The 23,501-nt window shown below is 33.1% G+C and overlaps 2 protein-coding genes across 5 annotated transcripts in view; both read left to right on the top strand.

The window, feature by feature from the left end:
* The window catches only part of LOC144838787 (uncharacterized), a 107,952-nt gene that overhangs the window by 72,901 nt on the left and 11,550 nt on the right, over window positions 1-23,501 (top strand). The gene's annotated exons all lie outside the window — the stretch shown is intronic.
* Window positions 14,353-23,359, top strand: LOC144838788 (polycomb group RING finger protein 1-like). 4 transcript variants are annotated; one of them, XR_013611706.1, is made up of 9 exons: window positions 14,353-14,443; window positions 15,010-15,066; window positions 15,532-15,637; window positions 17,700-17,852; window positions 18,435-18,588; window positions 19,062-19,185; window positions 20,834-20,917; window positions 21,522-22,615; window positions 22,740-23,359. XR_013611706.1 is itself a non-coding variant. In XM_078694271.1 (8 exons), exons 2-8 carry the CDS (start codon window positions 15,013-15,015, stop codon window positions 21,885-21,887), a joined length of 1,041 nt encoding a protein of 346 aa, XP_078550397.1. In that variant the 5' UTR covers window positions 14,353-14,443; window positions 15,010-15,012; the 3' UTR covers window positions 21,888-23,359. The 4 variants fall into 4 exon arrangements, 2 of the variants coding, with proteins under 2 accessions (XP_078550397.1, XP_078550398.1); XR_013611705.1 differs by having other exon boundaries at window positions 21,522-22,705; XM_078694271.1 differs by having other exon boundaries at window positions 21,522-23,359.

Genomic DNA, 23,501 nt, shown 5'->3' with positions numbered 1-23,501 from the left:
CTGTTAAAAAATAAAAAACTAAACCATTTTCTTTTACTATTTTAATCACAAATTATTCAACTTACATAAAACGAATTCACACATACAGTATTATTTTTAAATCACATATTGTACTATAAATAAATTATCCAATTCTAAAGGCATAAAGAGTATTATTGGTATAATTAATCTAGACAATTATGTATTGTGTAAGATTATTTATTAACACTTTCAGTTAAATTGATATATAAAATGTTTAAACATGTTTAAATGCTCAGATCATATTATTTTTAAAAATCAAACTATAGTACAAGTAATGAATGTTTGAGTTGAATATGGAGAGAGTAAGATAACATATCACTTGATAAAGAAAACTGCGTTATGAAATTAATTCAACTTCGTAACTAGGACACTTTCTAATCATATCATTCCTCACCTCATCTGATAAACTGCAATTATGTATATTAAGCTTCCATGTGAAAAACCACCGGAAGATCCCAATAATTTGCCATCAATTTTATTAAGGTCAGAGCCACATTTATACTTCGTAGATTGAATCTACTGATAAAACAATTCACAGCTCGTTTAAAACTGTAATTATGCAGAATATGACTACGAATTAAATGTTCCAATGAAGCAGCATCGATTTGACTCAGATTATTATAGCTTATATCCAGTTCGCAAAATTTGAAGGCGATTTCGCTGGAATACTCTCTGATCGTACACTTGATCATTTCTCCTGATAAACTACCATTATTCAGTTTAATTTTACAACACAATGTACCACTTTTTTCACCAGTTATGTATGCCAGGGAAGCATAATCGAGTTGACTCAGATTAATACAACTTATAATATAAATTATATACAGTTTAGATACTCTCAGTCTAACTCCTCTACTATAACACTCTCTGATCATACCCTTCATGACTTGACCTGATAAACTACAATTATGCAGATTAAACTTATACAGATTAGGACTACAGACAGCATCGATTTGACTCAGATTATTATCGCTTATATACAGGATAGATACTCACCTGATTTCACCTGATTAAGCGTATCCAGATTAGGACTACAGATTAAAATCGGTGTGAATAAATTAACTCCATTTTCTTGGCAGCAGAAACAGGACAAATTTGTGGTAACCGGTTAAAAGGCAGCGCAAAATAACCGGTTAAAAACACCAATTTAAATCGGTGTTAGAACGCCGTTTAACCGGTTATCGCTGAGCAATTCTTAGCTGCAACACGAAATAACGGTTATTTGATTGACAGTTGTGACCCCGGGTCAGATACCATCGCATACGATGTGTGTTTTCCTCGTGGTTTTGACAGTCGAATGAAGAAGCGATCATGTATGTGGATGAATGAAATCACAAGATATGTTATTCAGTTGTGGGGGGAGAGAAAGTACGGGGAAGGATGGCAGGCAATAGAAAAGAATCACAGATAATAAATAAGAGCATTTTTGCGAAAGTAAAAGAGGAATTTGGGGTGGAGTTCCGGGGACTACCCAAGCTAAGCAATTTGAGGCGTTAGTACACGCTCGCGAAGGGTATGGATGGTCCTATATAAACACCAAAACGGAAACAAAGGGGACTCAGAAAGTTGCAAATACCTACCAAACGAGAGTAGATAATGGTTAATTAATTATGAAAACCCAAATTTTATAGCAAAAATTATCCGAATTTATGTTATAAACGATGAATTTAGCAACAAAAACTTAATCCAAACGAGCGTATTTATTGCACAACAATCTTACTTTGATCGTTTTACATATAATTTTTTTAGAAAAACATCACACCGACCGAAAACAAAGGTTATCAGAGCCTTTGATAATATATTAAATATGATTTTATTAAAGATGTATTGTCCCCCAAAAACATGAAAAATGAAGATTAATTAAATCAGACTTTGAATAGGTTATTTTGTAGTTTTAATAAAGTTAATCACTTCCGTAGAAAAAAAACCGGAAAAAATAATGTTTTCACTTATAAAATAACATAATAAATGGTTAAATTTAACCAAAATTCCATTGGCTGGCAGCCAATTTGACCATTTTTTGCTTTAAATTCCAGTTTTTTCAGGTAAATATATTTTTTTTAAATCCAATTTTTGGTCGAAGTCAATAACTATTATGTGACATTAAAATGGCATATTCAACAAAAAAAATGTTAAAAATTATTTTTCAGGGGGACAATACATCTTTAAGCATAGAAATGTGTTATCATTTATGTTGGTACATAAATATACGAAACACTGTTTAATACTCATTATTCTATTAAAGGCACTATGTGCGTGCGATATTCTATTGTAACGGTTGTATTTTTGTGTACCCGTTACTATATCATATAGTCTCAGCGGCAGGATTTCACACAGTCACAAAATGTACCAACAGCAAATATGGTTTATGGTCAGATACAGTTTTATTTAAATATGCAATGTAATACAGTCTGTTCTGGCTATATTACATACGTTTTCTTCTCTCTATTCTATGTTTTATTCTACCAAGCTCTTTTCCTTCTCTCCTCTCCTCTTACCAGTACATCCATATTTTAAGGAACGGTCCTAATTAATATGCATGTACTGGGAGGGGACTATTTAGTAAAGGGAACATTCCATGATGATGAGGAAACAGTAATTGATTAAGGATGTGGGTTATAGGATAGTGAACAAAGAGTACCTAGGGATAGGAAGAAACCACTAGGAATGTTAATAGATGGAGTAGGGAGAAATAGTGAAAAAGGGTTGTTGACCTGATGGTCAGAGTGTTACATTATTCCCTCTCTACCAAAGAAGTGTCCCACTTCGTATATTTAAAATAAAACATAATTGTAATATAAAAGAAATTAAGTAATTAAGTAAATGTGAAAATTATTAAAACTGTAAGCTAATTAAATTTAAAAACAAAATCAAGTAATATCAAGTAAAGGGAATGAACTATCATTCCAAAATTAAAATATAATGATGATAATACATTACTACTTCTACTAGTAATTAAAAATAAACAAGTAATGAAAATTCGTCATCACATATATATATATATAACAAAATATAAAATATTATAAGTTTTAAAACATGCAATTAATTAAAATAAGTTTATGCAAAAGTGAACCATCATTGAGAAATAGAAAGTATAGATTGAAAAACACAAGTGAAGGAGAGTAAAAAGAATGGTGATATAGTATACATCGTAACATGTTTTCAAATATTTGTATAACGTTGTCGGAAAGTACGGCGGAGTTAGTACACAAGGTAATAATTAAGCAAACAAATTTTAAGAAGAGGAAAAAATTACCAAATATAGAACAAAACATACATGTAATTAATAAAATCCAAAACGTTTATTTCCATTCATCGCCGGTTGTTTAAAACCCATAAACGCGAAAGTTAAGATCAGGTACGATCTAATGTCGGAATAAACAGTTCTATGGATAATAAATCTAACGTGACAAGAACAATGACAAATTTTGACTATCGATGTGGCTATTCGAATTTGCCTGGTCGCAGGTCATTTAATCCCTAGATAAATATATATCATGTTCAGGAACGACACTAAATGGAACTTAATCGAGTGCCAATAGTCGACATGATGATCAGAACACAATGAAGTGTATAATCTAATCAAGACACCATAACATAAATCACAAAGTAAAAGACAAAATAATATTAAACTCAAGAAAAAGTGATTGCCTAACACATACCGTAGTCGGAGTAAATTTAAAAAAATAGAATTAATGATCGGCATTGAACAAGTAAACCTCTCACATTTACTCTGTTCTCGGCAGTGAGTAAATCTGGTAAACAAGGTTATACAATCTAAAAAACTAAATGTACTATATTATGATATTTACAATGAGATTTTAAAAAAAATCCATTTAACGAAAAAAAAAATATTTGAAAACAAACTTCTTCATAAACTTAAATTTTAAGCCTATTAAGGAAATTGCAAATTAAAGTAAAAACTTTAAAAACAACAGAATGACAAGTCGATCATGTTGAATTAATTGTCATATCTAGCAGGAGGGTTAATTTTTCGGCCATACCTTGTTCTGACGGATTGTTCGACAAAGGGTTTCAGTCTGTCGTGATGTATGATGTCGATGTAAACAACAGCCAACTTACTACTTCCGTCTGAGTGTATTGCATTTTGGGTAATGATGACGTTTTGCTCGACGACCACCCATAGATTTAACCGGTTATTTCGGAGCACAAATTGAGCAGAAACGCGGTCTTGTTATTACCTCCGCCAAGGAGGTTATGTTTTCACCCCTGTATGTTTGTGTGTGTGTGTGTGTGTGTTTGTGTGTGTGTGTGTCTGTGAACAGCCTGGAGGCCACAGTTTTTATCCGATTCTCACCAAATTTAACAACAATGATCTATGACCAAAAAGCTCGGACGAGTTCGAATTTGAGGGGAAAAGGTCATAGGTCAAGGTCACAACTAACAAAAAACTATTTTACTACCTAGAGACCACAGTTTTTATCCGATTCTCACCAAACTTAGCCACAATGATCAATGACACATCATATAATTGTGGTTAAATTTTGAAGGGTCAGGGTCAAAGATCAAGGTCCACAAAAAAAAAAGAAATAAAAAAATAATTAAAAAAAAACCTCAGTGGGACTTGAACCAGCGATCTCAACTGTGAGAGGCTGGATACATAACCATTTCACCACACTGTCATCCACAACTTTGTAGTGTGCAGTTAGCATATTTACACTTATAAAAACAATTTAAAAAAAAAATATTCAGGGGGCATTTTATGTAGGGGAATTTTACAGTAGGCGGAGGTTTGTACTCTCGGAGTACCCTCTAGTTGTTATCTATTTTTAATCTATTTAAAAATAACCGGTAAAATTGCGTTATGCAGCAGAAACAGACCCAATGAAGCAACATCGATTTGACTCAGATTATTATCACTTATATCCAGTTCACGTACTCTCAAGGTAACACCTTTACTAGAACACTTTCTGATCATACCCTTCATGACTTGACCTGATAAACTACAATTATGCAGATTAAACTTATACAGAGTAGGACTACAGATTAAATATGCCAATGAAGCAGCATCGATTTGACTCAGATTATTATCACTTATATCCAGTGTAGACACTGTAGATACTCTCAGGGTAACTCGTCTACTAGAACACTCTCTGATCATACCATTCATAACTTGACCTGATAATCTGCAATTATGCAGATAAAGTATCTGCAGATTAGGACTACAGATTAAATATGACAATGAAGCAGCATCGATTTGACTCAGATTATTATCACTTATATCCAGTGTAGATACTTTCAGGGTAACTCGTCTACTAGAACACTCTCTGATCATACCATTCATAACTTGACCTGATAATCTGCAATTATGCAGATTAAACTTATACAGATAAGGACTACAGATTAAATATTCCAATGAAGCAGCATCGATTTGACTCAGATTATTATCGCTTATATACAGGATAGATACTCTCAGGGTAACTCCTCTACTATAACACTCTCTGACCATACCATTCATGATTTCACCTGATAAACTACAATTATGCAGATTAAGCGTATCCAGATCAGGACTACAGATTAAGTATGACAATGAAGCAGCATCGATTTGACTCAGATTATTATCACTTATATCCAGTGCACGTACTTTCAGGGTAACACCTCTACTAGAACACTCTCTGATCATACCATTCATGACTTGACCTGATAAACTGCAATTATGCAGATTAAACTTCAACAGATTAGTACCACAGATTAAAAAATATGCCAATAAAGCAACATTGATTTGACTCAGATTATTATCACCTATATCCAGTTCACGTACACGCAGGGACAACAGTCTGAAAATACCACTCATAACTTGACCTGATAAACTGCAATTATGCAGATTAACACTAGACAGATATTTACGTATTAAATATGCCAATAAAGGAGCATCGATTTGACTCAGATTATTATCACTTATATCCAGTTCACGTACTCTCAAGGTAACACCTTTACTAGAACACTCTCTGATCATACCATTCATGACTTGACCTGATAAACTGCAATTATGCAGATTAAGCCAATTCAGATTAGGACTACTGAATAAATATTCCAATGAAGCAGCATCGATTTGACTCAGATTATTATCGCGTATATACAGTTTAGATACTCTTAGGGTAACTCCTCTACTAGAACACTCTCTGATCATACCATTCATAACTTGACCTGATAAACTGCAATTATGCAGATCAAGCGTATCCAGATAAGGACTACAGATTAAGTATGACAATGAAGCAGCATCGATTTGACTCAGATTATTATCACCTATATCCAGTTTAGATATTCTCAGGGTAACTCGTCTACTAGAACACTCTCTGATCATACCATTCATAACTTGACCTGATAATCTGCAATTATGCAGATAAAGTATCTGCAGATTAGGACTACAGATTAAATATGACAATGAAGCAGCATCGATTTGACTCAGATTATTATCACTTATATTCAGTTCGTAAAATCCCAAGGTGATTCCTCCGCTGGGGCACCCTCTGATCATACAATTTATTACCTCACCTGATAAATTGCAACTATGCATACGATTCAAAGATGCTAATGAACCACCATTAATTTGACTAAGATTATTATTACTCATATCAAAATTAAATAATTGGGATAAGATATCATTCAAAACGGTACCTGTAAGAGTACCAGGATTTGCAATGAAAAATTTCAGTCGTGGAGAATGTGTTAAAATATGAGCTAAGTATTCAGAAGTTACTTTATGATAAATTGTAAGATGACTTATGTCATATTTCATGTTGTGTTTTTCACATTCATCTATCATATAATTCATACAATCTCCAACAATCCTTTCTAAAATTTGCCCTTGATTTGGTACAGCAATTAAACTGTGGGCAAGTACTTTTCCTTTTTCCTCAGATGACATATTATCACAAAACCTTTCATTAATTGGGGGAATATTGATATCATGAACTTTTCTCATAAGATCAAATATATTATTATCTACACTTACATTTTGTTCATTATAACAGAGAAATATTCTTAATGAGTCACACACTGAAATAATTTCGATGTCTAACTTTGTTGCTGTGACATGATCCATAAGATCATTTTCTACACTCACCAAATGCTTTTTATTAACCACTTTCAAAAGTAAAGTCAACGAACGATATGTTGAAAATCTATTTGTGATCCAATGTTTCAACAACTTGGCAGCATGGGCGCCAAGAAATCCAATAGCAAATTTATGTGCCATTATGAAATATTCACTTTCTCTTATGTTCTCCCATTCTTTATCCTCTAACGTTGAAAGAAGCAATTTATTGTTATCATTCTCACTCTCCAAACTAACTATTTCACACACTTTACTTAAGTAAAACCCAACCAAAGATTCTACTATTAACTTATGAGGAGCTGTAAATGTCTTTGACAATTCAGACTTTGTAGAATGTGTTTTATCTTCATATACAAACCCAAGTTTTAAAGCAAGTGTATCGTCTACTTTATCTCTTATAGCTATAGTATGTAAATCAGTTTTAATAAATGAAAGTTGATTATTCTTTAATCCATGATACATACACTTTCCTAACAGAAGCATTGAGGTTAAATATTCCTCTGGTATATTTTCAAATGCTGAGATTTTTGGAACATTGCCTTGTCTGTTAAACTGATTTAAAATACATACAAAAAAAGCCTTAAATAGATCTGCTTTGTCAGTTGGAAGAAGTTGCTCTTCTTCCCACATCATACAAATTGAGAGAAGCAGCATTGGGTTTTTACACATATCATACGCCAGAGTATTGATTAAACTCAACTCAAGTTGAAATATCAATTCTTGTTTTTTAACATGTATAAAATATTTTCTAATGTAGTTCCTTACATTTTTGTCATCGAATCCTTTAATTTGCACATGCACATTGCTGTTCTTAATGTATTCATCTATATTTATTGAACGAGAAGTAACTACTACTGAACTTCTTTCTAATCTTTCTTTGCTGAAAAAACGTAGTGGACTTTTGTTTTGGAATCTTAATTCGTCCAAACCGTCTAAAAGCAATACAATTTCATTAGGATGATCAATTATAAATTTCTTGATCAATCTTGGATCTTCTGCTAAATCTGTTTCTAAGCTAAAGTCGTCAATTTCAATTTCCTTCAGAATAACATCTAACATATTGTCTTTTTTGTCTAAATCTCTAATGTTGATAAGAAAAAGTATTTTACCTGTAAAAAATTCAAATGATTTTTTAGTAGCCCAGTTATATGCAAAATACCTCAGTAAAGTAGTCTTACCAATACCGCCTTCACCACTGATAAGAATTCTGCATTCAGGTGTAGATTCAATTATTTGTAATAGATCTTTAAATTTTATGGGGTTTGGTTCAGGATAACCACCAGCCTTCTTTGTGTTTGATAGTAGAACCAGCTCGGTGAACAAGTCAGCTATATCTACTTCAAATGCAGCATTCATGATTTGTGGTGTCAAACGATTGAAATTGCGGTACAAATTCTGTTGATTGGTTACTAGGTAGTTTCTTATTTTGTCATCTAAAAAATATAAAAAATGTCATTAATCTTTCAATATGTTATGTAGACTTAACGTCTTTCCTTTTCAACGTATCCGTTTGAAAGGGTAGCAGACTATACAGTAACATCAAAACAAATCAAATCTTTATTCGTTCCATATATAGAAAATGTACATGAAAAAATTGTTTTCCTCGACAGAAAAATATGGTAAAACATTCACAATTACATCATACATAGAACGAATTTACAATTTAAAAACATTAATTAAAACATCCATCAACAGTAAAACTTTAAAATATATATTGCATGTGCGCTATTATGATCTAACAATCTTTGAGTTAAAAATATGAGTTGAATTTGATACAAAAGACAGTCGGTTTGTTGACGTATCAGCTCTAGGAGCCCGTAGCCGGCCTGACTTGTTCTTTTAAAATCTCATATGTAATGGATGTTTCTTATATTCTAAAATTTTACTTAATGGACCTGTTTTTCATAAAGATATTTTAAATCATTAACCGTACAACCAATTATATTTGATGCTATCTTAATAATTCTAATGAGACCACCTTTCTTGTGTGTTTCATTTAAATTACCGAACCAAGCAATAAAAGAGATAACTAGTACTGATTGAATAACTGTTTCATAGAATAATTTCAAAGTACAAAATTATTTGTCGAGAATTGTATTATGGATATAAACTGCTTTTGTTTGCATAAGCATGTAGTAAAAGTAGTAATTTCCTCTCTTATCGGAAATTCGTAACTGTTTTTTGTGTTGTTTATACTACTGCTGTTTGCTAACATTGAACTATTGTTGGCGAATGTTCATTATTTGCACAATATTCCAAATAAAGTTGCATGATAAAGTCAAGTAATCAAGTAAATTACAGTTATTTCTTACCTCTTTCTCTTTGTGATAGCTTTTCAGGGTCTTGCTCCATTATTATTTCTTCTTCATCCAATTCTACATCTTAGAGAAAATACCATACTATTAATTGAATACTTTATTACAATTAAAATTATATATAATATATATTATATATAATCAATTAAAAATCCCACAAACCCATATTGTAATATATTTTAAAAGATATAAATCAAATATCTAGTATAAATTGCATCCAACAGTTTAAAGGCCAGGTGCGGGTAAAAAATGTCTATTGGTCATACATTTCAATAATTATCGATCTATATTTGTTTTATGTACAATTAACCAGATATCATATATAAAATGCATGCCTGTACCTGAGTTTTAAAGTCAAGATCAACGTTGTATTAGACTGGGAATGGAACGGAAAGGTGACATATGCTTTGTTTGTGGAGGGATCTGGTATGATACTAAAAATTGGAATTGAATAATAGAGCAGACATATTCATAACAATCATTTAATGTAGATTTTATATTGTTTGAATTTAACATAGGAATCAATATGTAATGTACAACAACAACAATGAATAGAAAAGAAACCAACCTTCAATGAAAATCTTCTTAACTCCTGTCATTCCATTTCTTCCTAAACGTGTAAGAAATGTCTCCATCTTTCGAAAATCCTTATCAATGATCTTTCTGTCTTCAAAATCCATAATCAAACTCCAGCTGTCTTGATATTTCTTCACTGGATTGTTATATAAAGAATCTAGTGTGGATACACCATCCTCTTTAAGTTCTAATCCCAGTTGATAAACCTTTTGTCTAAATGGTGTCAACATCAGTACTACGTGTTCCTTAATATCCTCTGGAGGTTGATTCTTAACGCTTGACTTAAAGCCAAATTGCTTGGTTATCTTTATTGTGTCATATATAATAGTAAGGTTTGATGAACACAAACATCCAGAGGAAGTTAAATCCTGTAGTAGATCTATTACACTTTTAGCTCTGCCCAACTCCACGTTAGACATATTCAGATGGTCTTTGTATAATAGTTTCAATCTTGTGAGATATCCACTCCAATCATACCAATTTGCTATATCGGTCACCAGTTGCCTGAAATCCTCCTCTGGGATTTCTATAATATAAATTAAGTATGCAAATTAGTGCAATGTAGTCGTAAAACATAAACAATAAGTGTTAATGAAGCAGGACTACTTAAGGAAGAACGCCAAATCAACGTACAAGTACACGTATGGATACTTTGATCTACTCCGGCAGTAAGTTTAATGACAGAACAATTATTATATAATTTCACTTAACTCACTTACTGAATAAAAAATACTCAAATCCCCATCTGGTGTTGGTTTGACCCCTAATACAATGCAAAATATTGTTTTTTGTTTTCTAAGTTCAAAATGTATCGTGTTGTTTTGACAGTTACGAGGAGCCGTCCGACACAAAACAATAGTTTGTCTTTTACAAACCACGGCTCTCTCTCCCTCTCTCTGTTTCAAAGCAAATATTTAGCAGTCTACCATATTGTTAGTGTTAGCTAACTTTGAGATGCAAATAAAACAAACCAAACAAAAGCCTGACACAAAGTAGGCCTATGTCTAGAATCCTACAGATTAGAATTTTATGTTGAAATCTACTGTATAACTGTTGATTAATAACTATTATTTCAAGAGATATTAGTCTGAGACAACAATCAAATTATTAATGTTGTCTCAGGTTAAGTATGACAATAAGCATTAATTATATAACACTTTATAAGAAATAAAGATATAAGAACACAGTTATGATATACTATGTCATTAAATATAAGAAATATAAAAGATTAATCTGAGATAATATTTATATTTCATATTTTCAACGATTTATATAATTTGTATATGACGTAAGTTTATATGATGCTCTTACCACCAGTGGATGCCATGTTGTTGATCTTTAGGCTTGTACAGTAATTGATTTGTTTACACCAAAATTGTTCTGTAAAAATTAAATAAAAACTTGTATCAACTAAAGCTATGTCTACATCAAAGTGTATGTGACAACAAAAAGTGTATGTGCCCAAATATGGTAGCGATATGCCAAATATGGTAGTGATATGACATCATTGTATCCATATAATAAGCACATCACATGTTGTTGTTAATAATGTAGACAGAGCTAAACTTGTAAAAAAAATTATAATTCATTTTTATATATCTGTATTTTATCTCAAAATTCACTTTATCCGACTCTATATTCGTCTCATTTTATAAGTAAACATCAACATTCACACACGTCACAACATACATTTCAAGACAGATATCGTATCGCATGCCGGGCTTTATGCATCTACCCACTACAACTCTGGGTAAATACGTACTTTAACTACTGAATCGCAACGACAAAGATAACAATTATCCAATCAGATCATAGCTTTATGAATAGGTGATTAGGCAAGATGCACATTGATGTGGAATTTTTTCGAAGGAATACTCTTGTAAAATTGCCTTTTCTAACAGTAATAATACTTTAAAAGTATTTCTAATCGATTATATTAACATATATGTATGTGTAATGCCTAATTTAAACATTTAAATAATACCCGATTCACACATGTACAACACAAATGTAACAAAATATAACAAATGATTGCGCGCATGGATATCTCCCGAGATTATCTTACCGAGTTAAACAATACGATACATTAAAACGTATTTTTACGATACAAGGCATCCTATGAGACAGGCGCCACACCGATAAATATTCCGTCTACTACACACTTTTTTTTTTCAATATATCCTTTTTTTATATTTTACTGCTAACAAGATCTCAAGATGGAGAACAAAATCCATGATTTAGAAATGAGCTCCAAATACCCATGACTGGATTGAATATAGACGCGATATGACCACGGCAGACGTGAGATAAAAAAAAGGAAAAACATTAAATTTGAAAAACTCTTCATATATTAAATGTTCAAAGCTTTCTCCTAAATCAAATGAGTTCAACATTTTGTTAACTAATCCATATTTAAGCGCACTAAAAAGTTCCATATCCTCCTAATTAGTACACAGAGGTCTAATTTTAAACAGATAAATAAACTTACAATTCTTGTACCATCAAGGTTACCAATCACATGCAAAGGAGGCTCAGGTATCTTAATGTACAGCATATACATTTTAGAGTATTTGCTGAAAGAAGTTGTAGTTCCACCACCAGCCCGAGCCGCTCCTTACTGAATGACACAAAACCGCTGATCACCTAATTATTTAATTCCAACTGCGTCACACATTACACATTGGTTTTTACAAGTCTTAAAATATAACTATAGGCCTAGTTAATCATTTATTTTAGACACTTCACCTTTCAAACATGGTGCAATGGTTTAATCATAAATAAACAAACTATAACACTAAACAGCCAGATAAATTGCTTGCAACGTCCAATCTAACCTAAATCGAAACTCTCCCCGAAATCCAATCATCCACACAGGCCCCTTACTATGGAACTCCCTTAACAAGTCTTTATTTGATCATAGTTTCATCACATTTAAGTCAAAATACAAAAAAATTCCTAATATCAAAATACAAACCAACTTAATATTTCACCCAAATTTTTGACCTATTTTAAACACCTCTTTTACCCTTATTTATTTGTTTGTCTCTTGTGTAGTGTATGTACCGTCTGTAACCCCTGTTCGTCTCTGTCTATGAACATTGATCCAAACTGTATATATTATTATTATATTATAACAACTTTTTTCCTGGTGGAACCTGTCTTAAAGCTCTCTTATGTCTACCTACCTTGTCATTTGGCAGGTCCATTACAGTCTTCTTTTTCCATACTTCTCTATTTAGTGCTTCTTTTTTTAGTTCAGAATACGTATTTTATTTTTTTGATTTATCAATCATAGCTATCCTTTTCCTTCCTCTTCTTCTTGTTCTACCTATGATATCTAATTTTTCTTTTATAACAATCACAGTTCTCCTTCTTTTTCTCCATCGTATGTACAGTAGGCCTAATTTTAATGTTTTTTTTTCTACTCTTACTGTAAAATTGTGACAAATAATATAAACATCAATGTAAAACTCTGAATTGTGGATCTTTGTTAAATGTACCAGTAAGGCCTACAAAGTAAACTCTATTTGCTTTTAAAGATGAAAATTGAATCTGCAAAATTACGGTATAGTGTAATTCAATTTCCATTACAGGCTTTCAAAATATCCGTCCGTAGGCCTACCTAGATATTCCATTAAAATGGCACTGAACAGATTAATAATGTGTATGATGCAAGAACCATAAACCTGTCTATATCGGAACATAAACGTTGCATCCTACTGTCAGCTAGACACAAACAAATAGGCCTATTAAGCTGCAATGTTTGTCGTATTTAGTTTTATATCATTATTTTTTCAAAGTATCCTCATTCATTGTAGGCGTGATCTGTTTTCTTATCTAGTTTGATAATATCCTATGTGTGACTGTGTGTGATAAATTGATTTAATTCCAAATTGTAGAGATCAGCAGCTGGTCTGGAATTTACTATATCTATAATTGTATAGGCCTACTACACATTAATTCTTATGTTGAATCAGTGTGTGTATGCTGATGTAAACAGAAGAAAAATGCAAGAAAAAAGACAATTTTAAAAAATCGTTTATGTTTTAGGGCCTGCTTCTGGAAAAAAATGTCTCTTTATTATAAAAAAAAATATCTAGCCGGGCTTTCATTTTATAACTATCTTCCTTATTATACTGAATATTAAAATGAGTTTATAAAACCACAGTGGTGGAGGTCTACTTATAAGTAGTATAAATACTGCTGCACTAGATCTACTCAGAGGTGTAATAGGCCTACAACACAACGAACTGATGTACAAAACTATGTGGCCCCTATAATTAATAATTATCCCCGATCTCACGTCAAAACGGTTTAATGGTGATGTATGCCGCCCTCAACAGTTTTTTTACCAAAAATGGTGGGTCGACGATAGAAAAAAGACGGAATCACGTTCGCTCTGCTTTTTGTAATTAAAAGTCCCTTTTATGTGTTTTGTTGCAAACTATTTTAGGTAACAAATGTATTGTTAGTTTTGTAATAACTTATATTTATCAGTAGTGGTCTGTTATGTAAGTTTTGTAGTTAATTAAATTAATTAAGTGAACTCACTCAGGCTAGGCTAAACCTTTTGATTGAGAATGACTGTAGTAGTTTACCCAGTCTATATTTTTGTGCTTTTGTCCTAGCTTGTGGTCGTTTTGTCCTTAAATACAAATTGTAAATATACTGTATATATTAGTATATAAATTGCTATATCAAAATGATAATAATACGGGTCCATTCTCACTCCTGTGGACGATCAAAGCATATCGATCGAAACGTCGAAAAACTCAACAGTTCTTTTCAGAACTAAAATAGGCCTAAACGTGTACTGCAAAATTTATATCAACATTTGATTAATTTCGCCATGCAAACCTTCAAACAATATAATACGGATCCACTTTTATTTTTAATAATAGGCCTACAAAGAATACTATATTGAATTTAAATATAATTTTGTAGATTATATTAAAGATTAAGGAAATTCCAGTATCCATGACTCAATTGATAATATCATTTTAATTCATATTTTTAAAGAAAATGTTTGCAATACAAAGCTTGAAGCCTAGAGCCAATGCTGAACTTGAGGATGAGGTAAGATTAACAATGCTCCATCTTTTACTTCTAAAGATAAAACTGAAAACTAAAACAGTTATAATGTTCAACTTGTGAAAGACTGTAAGATCTTACTTTGTTTTTAATTTATATTATAATAATAATTATTAATTTTATTTAAAAAAAACCTTCAAAAATAAGATAGAGTGCTAAGTTAAGGGTGGGCTGGGGAAAAAAGAAAATAATATCCAGAGGAATGTGTGCTATGTTGAAATTAAATTGTGTAGAAAGCCTTAAAATATGCTTTAAGACTGTGTAGAAGAGATTTTTCAGCCGTGTGAATTGTAATGTGTGTATCCAAGGCGGGAATTTGCGAAATGCTTAAAATTATTTTTTGGTCAAATCCGGGTAGTTTCGATGTAATTTTGCTAACAGAAAAATAAATTTGTAATCTCCTTGGTGAAGGTAATAAATAAAGTTCACATTCTTCTCTTTTTTTTCCAGAAACCTCTTATGTTAAAAGTATGCAATCTGAACCAGCATATAGTTTGTATTCTGTGTGCTGGGTATTTTGTGGATGCTACTACCATTACAGAATGTCTACACACATGTAAGTCAGTGTTCGTTTAACAAGTACAAAATTTGAGAAACCCAAGCAGTAGAACCCAAGTAAAGTACAAAATTAGAGAAACCCCAGCAGTCAAACCCAAGTAAAGTACAAAATCAAGAGGCCTCTATACAGTAGAGCCCCTCCTTTGGGACACCCCACAGTATTAAGGGACACCCCACAGTATTAAGGGACACCCCACAGTATTAAGGGACACCCAACAGTATTAAGGGACACCCCACAGTATCAAGGGACACCCCACAGTATTAAGGGACACCCAACAGTATTAAGGGACACCCAACAGTATCAAGGGACACCCCACAGTATCAAGGGACACCCCACAGTATTAAGGGACACCCCACAGTACTAAGGGACACCCCACAGTATTAAGGGACACCCCACAGTATTAAGGGACACCCCACAGTATTAAGGGATACCCAACAGTATTAAGGGACACCACACAGTATCAAGGGACACCACACAGTATCAAGGGACACCCCACAGTATCAAGGGACACCCCACAGTATCAAGGGACACCCCACAGTATCAAGGGACACCCCACAGTATCAAGGGACACCACACAGTATTAAGGGACACCACACAGTATCAAGGGACACCACACAGTATCAAGGGACACCCCACAGTATCAAGGGACACCCCACAGTATCAAGGGACACCCCACAGTATCAAGGGACATCCCACAGTATCAAGGGACATCCCACAGTATCAAGGGACATCCCACATTATCAAGGGACACCCCACAGTATCAAGGGACACCCCACAGTATTAAGTGACACCCCACAGTATCAAGGTACACCCCACAGTATTAAGTGACACCCCACAGTATCAAGGGACACCCCACAGTATCAAGGGACACCCCACAGTATCAAGGGACACCCCACAGTATCAAGGGACACCCCACAGTATCAAGGGACACCCCACAGTATCAAGGGACACCCCACAGTATCAAGGGACATCCCACAGTATCAAGGGACACCCCACAGTATCAAGGGACACCCCACAGTATTAAGTGACACCCCACAGTATCAAGGTACATCCCACAGTATCAAGGGACACCCCACAGTATCAAGGGACATCCCACAGTATTAAGTGACACCCCACAGTATCAAGTGACACCCCACAGTATCAAGGGACACCCCACAGTATCAAGGGACACCCCACAGTATCAAGGGACACCCCACAGTATCAAGGGACACCCCACAGTATCAAGGGACACCCCACAGTATCAAGGGACACCCCACAGTATCAAGGGACATCCCACAGTATCAAGGGACATCCCACAGTATCAAGGGACACCCCACAGTATTAAGGGACACCCCACAGTATCAAGGTACACCCCACAGTAGTAAGGGACACCCCACAGTATTAAGGGACACCCCACAGTATCAAGGGACACCCCACAGTATCAAGGGACACCCCACAGTATCAAGGGACACCCCACAGTATCAAGGGACACCCCACAGTATCAAGGGACACCCAACAGTATCAAGGGTCACCCCACAGTATTAAGTGACACCCCACAGTATTAAGGGACACCCCACAGTATCAAGGGACACCACACAGTATTAAGGGACACCACACAGTATCAAGGGACACCCCACAGTATCAAGGGTCACCCCACAGTATTAAGTGACACCCCACAGTATTAGGTGACACCCCACAGTATTAGGTAACACCCCACAATATTTAGGGACACTTTCCTGTGTAACAAACAGATTTCAAATAACCAGTTAAACATTGTTGTCAAACAAGTTCAAAACACCCTATCGAATAGCTGTTGGAACTGGAAATATCACTGTACTGTACAACTTTAGTGCCAAATAATAATAAGTATTGATAATGATCATTTGATTGACTATACCATTTACATCTACTACCATGATCGATTGGATGCATTATTTTTTTCTCCTAATCAAGACAATTTATGAGATTAATTACGGCATAAATTAGGTCATAGGGGGCGCCAAATATCAATAGACATAGATCAATCATGGACGTAGAAACCATATTATATTTGAATCACTAAAGTTTGTTTATTTTTTAGTCTGTAAGAGTTGTATTGTCAAATATCTTCAAACGTCAAAGCATTGTCCAATGTGTAATATCAAAATCCATGAGACGCAACCTCTGGTTAACCTTCGACCTGATCGCACTATGCAAGACATTGTTTTTACACTGGTTCCTCATTTGTGGAAAGGTAGAAAGTCATTTTTCAAATTAACAGTTTGAAATGTAAATGATAAAAAGTTTTAGGCTGACATGGGATATCCTTAATTATAAATTAAGGGCATATTTATTTATAGATCAAGGGTATATTAACCAGTCTAAAATAGGTTAATAGATTTTCTGAACAAAGCAAAAAAGCACCTTTCAATAAATTCAAATTTTTCTTTATTGCAACAAAGTAAACATTGTTGAATTTACAATATTAAATAGCAATTAATAAATAATTAAACTACTACTTATTAAATGCCTTTAGGGCACAGTGTTTTATAGAACCAAGCATTAAAATAGATGATTATCATTTTCTTTATTCAATTCTGAATTTAAAATGAATCTAAATGTCTGTTTTTTCAACAAGAAAAAGTCAACAAAATATTTCAGGATTGTGCTGTTCACTTGAGAATTTTTAAATTTATTGCATCTACCTTAGTTTTTAAGTGTGAATTGTAAATATGACCACTGATATCTGTGTCTCTCAAAAACCTCTTGCCTTAGTAGAGCTCATTGAAAGTAAAACAAATTATATATTCATTTTTATTTCGGCTGTTAATATTAGATGAAGCTTTGAGAAAAAGAGAGTTTTATAAATCAAGAGGACTGGGTAAAGTTCATAAAGTAAAAGAAGTTGAGGTCAAGAAGCAGTTGACCTATGACCTGACCCATCAACCTACTCATGATCATCTGTTGTCATTGTGCTTGGAGAGATTCAGGTATTTAATAGTTATTTTCATATTGAACCAAAGCATACAGTGAGTATGTAAAAAATGGTTGTGCATTTTACTTACATTTGACCTAAAAATTATTTTTGGAACACAAAAAAGTATGCCATGTGACGCTAATTAACAAACTAGGTTCTTCATTGAATACAAATATTCAGTGAATATTGAAGTTTGGTGTAATCTGCATATACAATAATAATAATAGTATCCTGGATGTATAAAGCGCCTAATGTTGTGAACCCTCTAAGCACTCACTGTACAGAAACATACTCCAATAATACAGCTAGTAATCAGCACAAAGTTGTTTCTTGACCTTACCAGGTACCCATTTGTACACCTGGGTGGAGAGAGGCAAACGTAAAGTAAAGTGTCTTGCCTAAAGATACAAGCAATGTGATAAACGTTGTATTCAAATCTACGATTTCACAATCAGTAGTTCAAAATGTCCAATTTTATTTTTGTAGAGAAAAGACGCAAGACCAGCTTCCTAGTTTTCAGAAAAAGTATATCCGATGTTCAGTGAGAACTTGTGTGCATCATTTACAAAAATTAATCAGGAGGAAACTTAACCTTTCAAGCTCAACCAAGGTAATGACAAAAACTACCACAAGTAGCTAGGAAAATATATTGAAACCACTAATAACAAGAAACATTCTGTGTTTTTCCCATGACTTTGATGACACGTTTGACCCATGGCACCAGTGCTGTGACCCTTGACACAGTTTGTTGTGTCATTCACAAAACTGCTAGGTTTACTGTGATGTTTGACAACCTTTCTGTGGTGATTCAAAATTGGCCTAAATTGTTTCTCTTTAAGCTTTTGTCAGACCTACATACAGTACTTTACTTACTTTACCAAAATTGACATACCAAATTCATTGTGAAGCCTAAATGTCCTACATTTTATGTTGTTGTAACTTTAATTAATATTAGGGTGGGTGGCAGTATGTGCTGGAGGAAATTGTCATCCCTTTGTTATATTACTCTAGGAGTCAAAGGTATATCTTAATGGAATAATCTACCACCCTCCATTTTAGACTCTGCCTCTCAAAATGTATTTAAAACAAATCATATCTTTTCTAAATATTAGCCAGTCATGACTTGACCTGTATTTTACCTTTTTCTTTTATTTATTTTAATATTTTTTAAAATTTCTTATTCATTATGATTTCAAACTCTGACCTTTTATCATTATTTTATTGCATTGCATTTTATTATTTTTTTTGGTCAGAAACTTGAACTTAAACTTTTTATTTCTACTATCATTTCTTTTTTAAGGCACGTCCAACACAAGACGTGTTTCTTTCTCTTTCTGGCATCTGCCTTCAAACTGCCTTATTTTATGGCATTGTAATTTAATATCTTTTGTCAGAGTTTGTAAATAAATGTTATGAAACTTGAAATTTAACTAATCAACTTAAAAAAAAAGCAATCATATCTTACAAAGTGAATTTCAATTTTTTAATACAACAATGTCCAAGGAAAGCAAATTTACAAAAATTAGTGGATGAATAAATATATATGTCATATATTTTATTTTATCTTAATATTAAGTTATACAATAATAAAAATGAACATGTGCATCAACCTAAAAGCCCATTTACACTAGGACGATAATGATCGACGATAAATATATAAGCATACATTTTTTTTACATAAAACAAAGAAATTAAGGTTTTCGTTCTAGAACTCTAGGATAATCATTTATTCTGTCTTTGATAAAAATAATATTTTTAAAATTCCAATCAAATGACGTCATAATAATAAAAACAATAAAATCGTTGTATTGTCACAATATTACTGCTCTTACTAATCATGACGTCATTTGATTGGACGTGTGAAAATGTCATTTTCATCAAAGGAAGCATATATGGTTATTCTATAGTTATAGAATGAAAAGTTTTTATATTCCTTTTGTTTTATGTATGAACAATGCATATTTGTCTATTTATCGTCATCGTTATCGTCCTAGTGTAAATGGGCCTTAACTATTAAAAATATTTAATACAACCATAAAGACATTCTCAACAATACTGTACAGTCACAGTACTTCCCTTTTCAGGAATTACATGGTTTACACTACAGTAACAGGCCTTACAATACTAATATTATTTGTTTTGTCTTTAAAAAAAACCAAAACAATCGACCAATTGTATTTTCCAGGAGTGGTGGATTAAGTTTAGTAATTTGTTTGCAAGTTCTGTGGTTATATATCTTTTTTAACAATGTTTTTCAGGTCAATATTCTTTGCAATGGGAAGCAATTAGGATCAGCAAATACCAACTTAAAACATATTTGGTTAGAACACTGGTTTCAAAAAGTAAGGCTTATTTTCTAATGCCTTCAATTATTTTAGTAAATAATATTGAATAATTATTGATAACAAATCTGCACTACCCTCAGTAAGAATTCACACACCCCTCCCCTTTAAACAAACTAATCATGGGCCAGCATACACAACCACTTAATATTTAGTTGAAACGTTTTTTCTTTGTATTGAGTCACCCTTATTAAACAAGGTTCAATAACAATAAAATAAATTTCTTTTAAATAGATATATTTTGGTAACCTAAATTCCTAAACTTCACTAAAACTTTTAAATATATATTTATATACTGTACATAATATTCTTAAAGCATTGTATTGTATTTTGTATATGCATAGCCCCAGGGAGGAACAACCATGTGTTGATCTGGATCTCTATGGTTAAGTAAAGTTAAATTGAATGTCGCAGTCACCCATATAACTCACAATTAAATGGGATATTGTAGTATTTCTTTATTTTTATTAATTTATTTAATTTTACAGTATAGGTATTCAATTCAATTCAATTCATTTATTATCCAGAAATTTACTTAAGTAAACATAAAATATTTAGTGTGAATGATAATATGGCCACTAAATCTTATCTCTTATTTTTACAGCTTCCTCCAATGGTTCTTCACTTTAAAACTGACATTGGTAGTTCACCTGACAAAGGCCATCCAGTTGTTGAGAATGTCACACTCGAAACCAACTCCAACACATCTAATGTAGTAGAGAAGACCTGTTTGCAAGCACAACCTGAAAACCTGCCTAGAATCAACGATTATCCACCATTATGTGGCAAATTTGCCAAGGTTAAGAAAGCTAGTTATCATGTCATGCCAACTGGTGAACTTAACATAGTTGGGAACACTCAATTACAAGAGCCTACAGGCACGTGGAAGACTGTCGAGAACACTATATACCAAGCAAAGCCAAGAACACTGAAAATGGTTGAGAATACTGAAGGATTGCTACCACCATGAACAGATACTACTGACAACCGGGAATCAATTTATGTAGATGGAACACTTAATTAAGGCCAGGCAAGGCTGTTGGTAACACCAATACCAAGTAAAGCCAAGAACACTGGAAATGGTTGAGAACACTGAAGGATTGCTACCACCATGAACAGATACTACTGACAACCAGGAAACACTTAATTGAGGCCAGGCAAGGCTGTTGGTAACACCAATACCAAGCAAAGCAAGAACACTGGAAATGGTTGAGAACACTGGATATGGTTGAGAACGCTGAAGGCTTGCTATCGTCATGAACACTTAGGTCAACAAAAAACTCACTTGACTTGATGACATTAGTGCTCTGAACAACTGATCGCAACTCAAAGGAACACAGTTGCACAAAATATCACAGTGCAGTTGAGGTGAGTTGAGTTGCTTTCAGTTGAACATAACTTTGAATCATGCTGTGAGTGTGGTATCGGTACCTGCATAGAGATATTATAGTGAACTATAATATCATCAACAAAAATTGATGACTCATACCATCATAAAAACTAAATGAAAACTGTCATATAGACACATGTCATGAAGACGCATGTCATGTAAACACATGTCATGAAGATGCATGTCATGTAAACACATGTCATGAAGACGCATGTCATGAAGACGCATGTCATGTAAACACATGTCATGAAGATGCATGTCATGTAAACACATGTCATGAAGACGCATGTCATGAAGACGCATGTCATGTAAACACATTTCATGTAAACACATGTCATGAAGACGCATGTCATGAAGACGCATGTCATGGAGATGCATGTCATGTAGACACATGTCATGTAGACACATTTCATGTAAACACATGTCATGTAGACATAAATATGTCATGGAGACACATGTCATGGAGACGCATGTCATGGAGACGCATGTCATGGAGACGCATGTCATGTAAACACATGGAGACATGTCATAGAGACACATATCATAGAGAACATGGAGACACATCGAAATATGACCTGAAGACACATACCATAGATACATGACATAGAGTGGTATTTTTCTATTTTCCATTATAAATGTATTTGTGACAATATATATAAAAACATTATCATGGCAATTACAGTACAAAGAAATCTTGTTAATTTTGCTTTTCATTAAAAATGTATTGTCCCCCTGAAAAAATAAATCCTAAACATATTTTTTGTTGAATAGGCCATTTTAATATCACATAATAGTTATTCGCTTTGACCAAAAATTGGATCGAAGAAAAGTTTGTTTACCTGAAAAAATGTAATTTAACACAGTCAAATTGGCTGCCAGCCAATGGGTTTTTGGTTGAAGAATGTAACAATTTATTTTGTAATTTTATAGGTGAAACATAATTTTGTTTAATTTTAATTTATTAAAGTCTGATTAAATTAATCTTCATTTTTCATGTTTTTGGGGGACAATACATCTTTAAGAAATGTAGATGAATTATTGGCTTAAATGGAATAAATTAAATAGTATTGTATTACTCTCTTTTGTGTATTATTCATTTATATTCGCATTCATTTCAACTTATATGTAGAGTGATCATTAAGGGGTTGTCTGTGATTCGTTTTTATTTGACCATGACATTAACAAGGAAATGGT

The sequence above is a fragment of the Antedon bifida genome, chromosome 3 (assembly GCF_963402885.1).
Source record: "Antedon bifida chromosome 3, ecAntBifi1.1, whole genome shotgun sequence".
Classification (NCBI taxonomy): Eukaryota; Metazoa; Echinodermata; class Crinoidea; order Comatulida; family Antedonidae; genus Antedon; species Antedon bifida.
Note: the sequence above shows the minus strand (reverse complement) of the source record. Positions and strands in the feature narration are given on the sequence as shown.

Excerpts from the sequence above, each read along its gene's own strand:
- LOC144838788 (XM_078694271.1), top strand. The coding sequence starts at position 15,013 with ATGTTTGCAATACAAAGCTTGAAGCCTAGAGCCAATGCTGAACTTGAG. Across the intron at positions 17,853-18,434 it reads GGTTCCTCATTTGTGGAAAG|ATGAAGCTTTGAGAAAAAGA; the intron begins GTAGAAAGTCAT and ends TGTTAATATTAG. Across the intron at positions 20,918-21,521 it reads TAGAACACTGGTTTCAAAAA|CTTCCTCCAATGGTTCTTCA; the intron begins GTAAGGCTTATT and ends TTATTTTTACAG.